The 10,464-nt window shown below is 40.5% G+C and overlaps 1 protein-coding gene across 3 annotated transcripts in view; it reads left to right on the top strand.

Moving 5' to 3' along the window:
* LOC138030221 (fibroblast growth factor receptor 2-like) overlaps nucleotides 1-9,331 on the top strand; it is an 82,595-nt gene extending 73,264 nt beyond the window's left edge. For all 3 annotated transcript variants that reach the window (XM_068878101.1, XM_068878104.1, XM_068878102.1), the window contains 6 exons: nucleotides 1-57; nucleotides 1,134-1,204; nucleotides 1,844-1,884; nucleotides 3,374-3,470; nucleotides 7,611-7,710; nucleotides 8,440-9,331. The exon at nucleotides 1-57 is cut by the window's left edge and continues 66 nt beyond it. In XM_068878101.1, the coding sequence (XP_068734202.1) occupies nucleotides 1-57; nucleotides 1,134-1,204; nucleotides 1,844-1,884; nucleotides 3,374-3,470; nucleotides 7,611-7,710; nucleotides 8,440-8,499 (426 nt within the window). In that variant the 3' untranslated portion in view covers nucleotides 8,500-9,331. The remainder of the gene's footprint in view (nucleotides 58-1,133; nucleotides 1,205-1,843; nucleotides 1,885-3,373; nucleotides 3,471-7,610; nucleotides 7,711-8,439) is intronic.
* Nucleotides 9,332-10,464: the final 1,133 nt, after the last annotated feature.

Genomic DNA, 10,464 nt, shown 5'->3' on the forward strand with positions numbered 1-10,464 from the left:
GACTTTGGTTTGGCCCGGGATATTTATGAAAAGAAGCAGTATTTAAAGTTGGGAGAGGTAAAAATTGGATTGCAAATTGGATTGCCATCATAGTCCTAGGCAGTTTACCTAATGACGTACGGTATACCTCTAGTTAGTTGCGGTAGACTAAAAGTACGGTATACCACTAATAGGCCTTATTCATGATAGCCGCCATGTTGGTTTTCAAATTGTCATGCAAATTAGCCATGTGTTATGCTGGGGGGCAAACACTGGAAAAAAGGCAAATTGCGGAAAATCGGCTCGTCGAAATATTGAAATAACATTGCTAAAAGTACATTTCAGAATTAAGAATTAAGTACCTTTTATAATAATTGTATATCTTTGATTGCCTTTGACATTTTGACTTTCTCCTTCGTTAACGCAATCTGCTCACTTTTCACTAAAAAAAACATCAAAGAAACTTGTGTAATCATTCTATTTTACTACTTAGGTGAGAAACATTCAAAGAACGTGAAACGAATCATCTGTGTGGCTAAGATGTTCGTTACAACCTCTCGAACTTGTGTTGTTTGCTCCCTCAGAAGTGTTTAGCTAATATGCATGATAATAGCAGATCCAACATGGCGGCTATCGTGAATAAGGTCTATAAGCCACTTCCCATAGGGATCAGAGCCAATGAAACACAATCGACGAAACAACAGAACACAGCAACAACAACTGTTAAGAATCCCAACTGGTCAGATGCAAACCAGTGTGGCCGAGAAGGTGAACCGGGTACTACCTGGAACAAATTCAACCAGTCGTCAGAACGAGTCTTGAACCCGTGAACTGCCGATCTCAAGGCAAGCGTCCTAACCTCTGGGCCACACTCCCTCTCGACATTGATTTGGTCGTTACAGAAGAAGTGAATATTCGAAAGGAAGACTTCATGCTATCGCTTGATCATATAATGCTGTAAGCGTTTGTTTGTTTGGTCAACGATTCAAATGAAATACTTAGGAAGAGGTCTTTGGTTACCAAATGCATGGTTTTTTTTCTTTGTGTTGTTCAGAATTTGCTCTAGGGAGAATGCGTAAGCTCTTCCAATACTAGTTAGTATATTGCGCTGGACTTAACACTTCAGCTGTTTAACGCCTTCGATGTCTTTACAGGCAGATTTACCTCTCCGTTGGATGGCGATCGAATCAATATTTCAAGGCATTACTACAACGTTAAGTGACGTGTAAGTATTTTTGAAATTTTTAGGGGAAGTCGTGTCAACTCTAGTGCACTTCGTGATTTATAGGCACGGGTTATGTTTTGAAAGTTCCCAAAATTACGGCGAGTGTAATTTGAGAACAGGGGCGCAACTAGGGGGAGGGTGCAGGGGGTGGGCACTCCCCTCCCCCCTGAGAAGACCTGCGACCAGTCAGCTGCGCCATTCCTTAGTGGTGCACCCCCTCCCCTCCCCTAAAAAAAATCCTGGATCCGCTCCTGGAGAACTTTCAAAACATCACGAGTGACGATAAGTCATAAAATTCGAGCAAGTTCGTACAATTTTTATCAAGACATACCCAACAAAATCACTCCATCGCCTTGCTTCATTAGCAACTTCTGCATTGCACTACATAACCACTTTTGCACACTATATCCTGTTTATGCACTCGTCATTGACCGATCAGAAACGCGAGATTTTGTTGGTGAATTTCAAACGTAATAATAGTTTGTAGAATGCAATACGGACTCGAGTTGCTATGGAAACACGGGAATAGAACGGCTCGTGCAACTCGGGCCGATAAATCACAAAATATACTGGCGTTCATATAATTTCCAATAGTTAACGTTCATTACAGACACCAATGTTTCATCCTTTTTCTTTCAGATGGTCATTTGGTATTCTGCTGTGGGAGATTGCCACATTAGGTGTGTAAATATGTGATCATTTACACACCACTTCTTGCGTGCTTAGTTTTGAGGAAGAAGTAAACTTTTCCAATTCTGTTTGAAATCTGCAATTCAACTGTAAACCTACAAAACCTCCTAGATTTTGTGAGAAAAAGCAGTTAATAGACCGTATTCATAAAAGGCAGCCAAGAAATTGTTCTTTTGTCTTTGTGCTAATGGATCAACATTCATTGCCATTCGATGGATTCTCCTTGCATATTCCAATATCCACTAGACTAACGAGACAAGCTCCTGGAAAATCGAATGTTTTAGAGTATTGACATAGTAGTACCCAGCAAAGCAAGTAAAAGCTAACCGTCTTCAAAGTGGTTTTTTAGACCTAAATACTGTAGATCAGCGCGGCTTTGCTTAGAAACGCTATTTCTTGTTGAACTAAAGCTCTAATTCTGCCTGCTTTCATTCTTTTTACAGCGATAACCTTCTCATATTAAGATGGGATATTGCGTCGTGTAATTGTAAGGAAATGTCCAATGTCAGTTTGAAGGATGGCCATAAGTGTTGACAGGTGCTAATCATCCTCACCAGCCTCACTTTGGGGCAAAAATTCTTTCGAATTCTGTTCGTGCTAACGAGGCTGGTGAGGATGATTAGCGCAAAGACAAAAGAATAATTACTACGGCAACGACAACGATAACGCCACAAACTAGTTTATGATTGGTTAAAAGAGGGAAAATAATCGTGCTGCACGAGCTTGCTGCACGTGCGGCATGCATTTTAGGGCCCTTTGTCGTTGCTTAAGCTCCCTAGTGAATTTCGACCCACGGCAGCGGTCTCTTCTCCCGTACTCGTCAACCCAGCGAACGCAAAAGAAAAGACACCTCTGCTAGCAGGGAAACGATTTCAACACGCTATTCAACATTTGATTCAAACAAAGCTCACTGGAGGCTTTGTATTCAGTCCCAGGCTGCAGCCGCGGTTGTTACTGTGGATACGGACCAATCTCGACCCCAGAGCTCTTCCCGGCCTTGACTGAGGGAGAGAAGAGCTCTGGGGAACCCTGAAACAAATTGTGTTCTCATTGGGTTTCGTGAAGAACAATCAAAAGCGTCTCTAATTGGTGCATTCATGTTAGCACGAGAAGTGAGAAGGCGCAGTAAGGTTCAAATAGCCAATTTTTGCCTATAAGAGCCCCACGGCGCATGTTCTCCTAAATAGAATTAAAGGTGTTAAAGTCTGGACACCGCCGTACATTGCGGGTAGGGGATTGAATAGGACAGAGCAAAGTTCTATTTTGAGGTGCTTTTTTCGTCCCAGCTGTGATAGGTGCCCCAGCTTTGCCTGCCATGCATGGCACCGGTCAAAGAAGAGAAAGGAACTTCAGTAGATGACTCTGAAAGATTGCGGATAATTTCAGTACATAAACAGTGTTTCTAGGCGGTAAAGGTTTCAAAGAGAGTTTTGATGCCTGCATGGTGAATTTCTGAGGACGGAGTTTGTTTCATTTCAGGCGCTAATCCTTACCCAGCCATGAAAAGGGATAACTTGATCGAACAGCTTCGTGTTGGTTACAGAATGCCTAAACCGCCGTTCTGCTCTGATGAACTGTGAGTATTTCATTCCCGCCACAGAAGTATTTCTAAGTTGTAACACAATTCCCAAACAGTATGATTTGCGGATCATCATTATTTTTTATCCCACACATCTTGACGCTTAAGGATGTGGTTAGTTTTCAACGTCCGGCAAAGATGTAGTAGGGGAGATATGAAGCAAAACAACAGGCTTCAGTTGTTTGTTTGTTTGTATGTTATTTGTTTGAGCAGGTTGAAGTTTTGGCAGCTATTCAGCTGATGTGGACCTGCTATACCCACCCACCCATATACAAACAGAGGACAACCACAACACCGCGAGCTTCATCCCCTACTCTTCTCGAATAGTGTGTGGGTTCTTTAACGTCCCACAGGGAACTAATGAACTTGGAAGTTATTATTTTGTGAGATGGGACCTCCGGCTTATCGTCCTTATCCGAGAAGACTTGAAAGTCTAACCATTTGCGGATGTGATTACAAAGGCAGCACTTTCTCCTCAGTTGTTTAAAGACCCTGAGGGTTGGTCCGGCCGGAGTCGAACTCACGACCTCCCGCATGAGAGCCCGATGCTCAACCAACTGAGCCATTGGTGCGCGGTGTTCAGCAGATGGATAACGCTATAAACACCAGCAAAACCAATTGAGTTATCCAGTAGATAGTGATTCAGCCCGAGGATAGCGCTATCCACCCTTCGAACAACTGGAGCCAGAGAGATCTTACTCAGCACCCGAAAAGATTGATAACTCAATTGGTAGAGCAGTAAACGCAATCGCGCGGTCCTGGGTTCCAGCCTCGATCAAGCCCCGATTTTTTTCCGGCTTTCTTTGGAACTGGATAAGTTGTTCATTTACTGAGATGACCTCTCTAAACCTCAATCGTGAAAAACGACGATGTTGACGATGATGGTGACGAAGACGAGGAAGATCGCGGACAGCTCTTCTTACAGACGCTTTTTCCATTTCCCGATGGCGTCGACTTACGAGAGACTTGACTGTAGCTGGATTAAGGAGAAAATGACGTCAAAGCTGGACTCACTAGTGTGTACACCGCTGAATTAATATGCCGCACGGAAGTTTCGGGCTTTCAGACTTAAAAACTCGTGTTTTGCATATATAATACCCTGCATTTACACGCTGAAACTTTAGGAAGTGTGGTCATTGTCATTTAAGGTTTTTTGAAATTTTAAGCTAGTGAGAAAATCGTCACTTTTCCCTAGATCCAACCCTCTGAGGTCCAATCGGTCAGTTTTGAACGTGAGTAATCGCGGACCGTGAAATCCAAAAATTGCACTTAAAGTAACAGCCTTTGGATAAAAGTCAAAGCTCAAAATTTTGCCAGTCAGGTGTTCATCAAACACACTTTCAAACTCTGAAGTAAAAAAGGGAAGTTATTTTTTTCATCATATTAGCACTTTAAAACGTAGAACCAGAAGGAATCGAAAGAGATAGATTTGATGAGAAAATAAACGTTAAAAACGGAGAAAAAACATGATTTATTTTTAGCCCTAAGAATAAACAAACAGTACTGTACTTCATCGAGGAGAACAATCCAACACTTTGCAACGCATTGTTATTTCTGGTATATTTAACAATTATTCTACGAGGGTGCGCTGGATTTGAAGTGATAGATAACCAACGAGGCGAGTAGCGCCGAGTTGGCTATAATCATTACTGGGTTGCCTTATAAGGCAAACCCAGTCGAGGTCTGCGTTTAGTTTATTTGTTTTCTTTTTTTATTATTTTTATTTTTTATTTTATTTTTTATTTTTTTTCCGTGTCGGTAAAAGTCTTGCCTGTCACTACCCTGGTAAGTGGTGTCTTTGTGTATAGAGCCTTCTGCGCGTATTTTCTTAGGATCGAGAGGGTAGTGGAACTGCGTAGATTTCTCAGGTGGACACAGTAGAATCATTAACTTAGCGTGCAATGGCGTCGAAAGTCATGCAACGCGAATGGCGTTTTAGTGGATCCTTAAACAAAATATACCCTTATGGAGCTCAATAATGGAAAGTCAGTTGGATAAACTAGGCATGAATCTCAAAAGCGACGAGTACTGGACTTCCACAACAATCTATCGCCCGTCGAGACGAAATCAAAGTGAGCAGTATTTACCTGAAGTACATGGTAATTTGACACAATTGAGTTTCTTCGCCTCTAAGAGCAAATATGTTGTTTGTTTCAATAAAATTTTCGCTGGAAAAGGATTCTGTGGTATTTTCTGCCTTTGTGAATTATAAGATCATGTTGTGTATTGAATTTTCGAGCTTAAGGTTGAAATGTGATATGGGAGAAGTTTTTTAGTATTGCTCTTTAAGCAGGAAGGGTTCACAGGCCTGTTGGAAGCGTGCTTGAGTTTCAACAAAATGAGCCCCAAAATCAGTGAAAACTTGTGACGCAGATGAATAATAAAGTAGCTGCTATTTCCAAAATGATGGAATTACCTGGTGATAAATAACATCGTACGTGTCTTGGAGAGTAAATTTTGACTTTGCATAAACAAGAGTTGGGCGATTGTGATCTTTGTTTTGACTTCGCTCATTTCATTGTCAAACTTTATAACACTTGACAGAAAAAGAAACTTACAAAAACCCGGTATCTTGCCATCATTTGACACAGATGCTTCACTGTTTGGCGAGTAAACATGCCGCGGTAACTTAATCACGGCGCCCGCTGAATTCCGGCCATGTCACTTTCGATTTTGCAATTTACTTGAACGTAGCAAAAATCTCCCAAAATGTTTGTCGCTGATCGTAACTTTTTATATTCTATAGATCGTTTTCACGTGACGTCATCACCTTCCAAGATCCACCAAAGTTTTTATCCTCATCAGGCATAAGAGGCGGCATATCTATATCTGTTGACAATTTCACAGCTCAATAGCGTGCTTCGTTTGGAAACCAGAGCATTTTGAATTTCCGGATTATGTAGGTGCGTGACACAAAGCTACGATCAAGTTTGTTGAAAAATATATACTTATCTCATGATTTTGAGCCCTTTTAGAAGTTAGAGCATTAGGAAAAGTGCTTATGTAAATGCTTGTTTTTTCAGTAGTGATAATCAGTCGCCTAGATAGCCAAAGTCAGTTCCAGATGTTTACACTATTTTCCGGCCTGCGAAACATTTCGACGAATATCTGAAGTTTGGGGAAACGCAGAGGCCTAAAACTTGGACAAGTGTCTTATTTCTTTATCTTCTATAAGATAACAATTTCTTAGCGTTTTGCACTGGATAGTTTTTGATTTATTTTTTTTATTGCGTGACAGTGAAAACGATCTATATTCAAGGTTCAAAATTAATGTTGTTTTCATGTCGTAAATATTTTATTCTCGATCGACCGTCCGGGAAACTTCCTTCTGCTCTTTCTGAAAACTGTGTATCAATATTTATTTGCTTTTTCATCAATATTTGTTTTGCATAAAGCACGCTAACAGAATCTGTACCTTGCTGAGTTCGCATTTGTGAGCGTTAATAGTATTTTCGGTCAGATGTTTCTGTTTTTTATGAGGGGTTTATTGTTTTGGTCTCCCATCCCAACACTAACCCTGCGAAACAGGGCTTGACTTCAGTGAAGTTTAGTATTACAAAGTTTTCGGATGCTCATAGGGCACACTTGTGGTGAAAAGAAGTTGTGAGGGAACTTGAAAATTATCAACATGTCAGCCCAGAAGCCAATGTTTCTCGCTTCTCTTTTATTTGTTATTCTTCAGAGACTGGAATGCTGTATTTCAATACCACACAATTCAGTGCCTTCTGATTTTCTGTAGCACGTAACACAGGCAAGCCAGTGTATGCTTCACAGAAGCATCTAGTTTTAGATAAAGCAAACCCGAGTAGAATAATTGTTTTATTAAAAACCCCAGGATCAACAACTCTTCCACTGAAGTATCGATTTTTGCCTGGGACAATTTCGGTCCAAAACGGCTTTAGTCGGCCATTTTTCTCAGAACTGCAAAAATGTTTTCATCTCGCTTTATTGCTGACGCGTTCCATGCCCATATTAGGTGTATGAACTGATAGCCTGTGTACGGCGAGCCAATGAAAATGCTGGAAATCTGATATCCGTAGTTCAGTTTTGAATAAAAATATAAAATCTTTCGGGTAGCACAGTTTAGGCTTACATAGCGTCTAGTTAAATTTGTCAAACTCGTCTCCACTCTTGTAGATATGCTATTATGTGGCAGTGCTGGCAAACGGACCCAGAATCAAGACCAACGTTTTTGGAGATAGGAAAAACACTGCATCGACTCAAGACCGCCCAGACGGTAAGGACAATAACTGTCGGATGAAATTCCCAACTATGAATAAATTTTCAGCCTTAGATATTGCATTTCTAGTGTTCTCATTAGGGAGACACTACTGTCTTGGCATTCGAAATGTTCTCTTCCGGTTTCCGTCCGCGTCTCAAAACGTCGCGTGCTTAATATTAAGTTCAGTCCCATTTCGCTTATCAGCTGATGTTCCGTATGATTACAGCAAAAAGATTTGGTCGCGGGAAGTGAATTCAGAAAAACTCTCTCAGCAATGTTCAAAGCAACTTCAGTTTATATTTTAGTCCACGAAAATTTGTTTTCTATGCTGAACGTGAAAGTTTGGGTCTGTAATAGACCAATTTCGATATATTAAGATTCAGTCGAAAACAAAAGGCATCACCTCGAGGCTCTGGGGAATAAACTCATACAAATCCTTATATTTATTCCCCAGAGCCTCGAGATGATGTCTTTTGTTTAGGTCTGAATTTTAATATATCGAAATTGGTCTATTCCATGATTGATCTTAACGATTCACAAGGAGTGGTGTTTTTTTTACAAAAAAAGTTTAAAGTGGCACGAAAGAGGTATTCTGCCTCGATTCTAAACGCGTCATACTATGAGTGACCTAATATGGTCACGGTGACCTTGTAAGATCATAGTGACCTTACATAGTCGCTACAGAGTTATGAGCTGACGACCCTGGTGTTAATATTGATTAAGTGAATTATGTTGCATTTTCAGCTGCCCATTGATCTTGGAAATTACGATCGAAGCTACATCAACGCCACCGAAGATGACTAGTGAGACGAAAATGAAACTGTAAAGTGAACCAGGAGCTGAATTAAGACCGTTTTGGAACACAAAGATGGCTCGCAGAGTTTCATGCATTGTGCCTATAAAGTGTGCAATGTTGCTTAAAAGAATATAAATGATCGTGCGACAGGCATTTCAGTACATATTTCTGCGGTACTCAGCATGAAAACGACGTGAAATCACCAAATTTGTAGGTTTGAGGGCATACAAATGCCGTCCTTTCACTCGCTGTTTTTACTCTAAAACAGCTCGTATTAATATATTTTTAGTAATTTTTCGTCCACATTGTACGACGTGAACGTGATAGAATAATCGCAACAGACTTAAAATAGTGCAAATTTATATTTAGGGATGAAGTTTTCGTCAACTTCGCCATCTTAGATCTTAAAGTCCCTATTGAGGTGTCAACTATTTTTGAAGCTACATTGATTTTAAGAGCCTTCTCTATTCGTTTACAGTTTTTCATGATCCAACATTTTGTCCTTCCTGTTGGAAGGACAACAGATTTGATGGTTTTCTATGCCAAACAGTTTTATTCAACACAATGATAGGCAGCCAACTCACTTTTTTGTGAACTCTTTACATGAATCATGAATCGTTAACATTTACTACGAAAACCAGCCTTGAAAGGAACATTTTATGTGTGAGTAAGACAATGTGATGAAAGACTTTTAAAGGACACCCTTTTAGAATTTGTTGTAGATTTTATTTTGGAATAAATTTGTAAATATGGTTTTTTTATCAAAAATGTTCATGTTAGAAGCTGATCGTGTAACTCAAGATGTTGTCGTCACAACGAATAAAACACTCAACTCGTGCCAGGTTGGTAACCTTTGTCGTAATTGGTAGAGGGGATTGGTTGTGAACGCCGGCAGACTTCAAAAGAGCGAACTTAGCAAGCGTTTCGATGTTGAGTAGCCCATCATGCGAATCTTACTGTGCACAGCTTCACAACAATATGGCGGACGATGCGATGATTGGGCGAAAAAGTTTATTCTAATTAAGCAAAAATGAATGTCTGGGGGTTATTTTGAAAGAATTCTTGTCCACACGCGCGTTTCACTTTGTTATTCGAAATTCTGTACTCGCAGAACCTCGGATCTTGATTGCCAAACCCAGAGTTTTTGTTTCCTTTGACCAGCGGTGGTGAAAAGTCCCATTCAAGCATGCGCAAAGGAACGAAGACTTAAGGGCCTGCGCAAAAGCGTTGGAAGTGAGCTTTGACGACGACAGAAAAAGACCACAAACCCTGGCGAATTATAGACCTGTGTTGCGGTCTTAGGAGTTGCCGTAGAAATTACCTGGGAACTAAATAACAATACGACTCTATATGAACAAGTACATTTTAACAACACAGCTTTGGTAAATATAATAGGTGATATTATAGTCTAATTGAACGCAAAATTTTCTAGATTATTTCATGGCAATGTCAATATGTTATGCACATTTGCAGGCTGACAACGTTAACAGAATTCTACTGCCGGAAGTTGTCGGTCGCTGTTTCAGTCAATTGTGTTTTGTCACGCAATCCCATCTGTCCCAATCCCCTCCGCCGTTTGTCTGGATTGCGTGACAAAACATGGACTCAACAAGTGACCTGGAACTCGGGCTCTTTTTTGTCTCGTGGAGACATGCGGCATGTAAAGGCAAGCTAAGTAAAGGGAAACCTTATTTAACCTCGGAAGTTCCTTACCCTCTAGAGGGTATTCTCCCAGGAAGTCGACGATGCACTCAAATTACCCCCCTCTCTTTCCATCAGTGCTCCATTTTAAGTGTACTTGAAGCTACTTGAAACCACACAGAATGGATAGAAGTCGAAGAAAGGCTGTGAGGTCACTAGGAATAGAACTCAGATTTAATGTTGTGTATATAAAGTGCCAAACGATCTTGCTAAAGTTTTACTAAGTTTAAAAAAGTCTGAGAAAAGAGTGTCACCAGAACAATTGAATTGAT

Source organism: Montipora capricornis, chromosome 13, assembly GCF_036669925.1.
Source record: "Montipora capricornis isolate CH-2021 chromosome 13, ASM3666992v2, whole genome shotgun sequence".
NCBI classification, from domain to species: Eukaryota; Metazoa; Cnidaria; class Anthozoa; order Scleractinia; family Acroporidae; genus Montipora; species Montipora capricornis.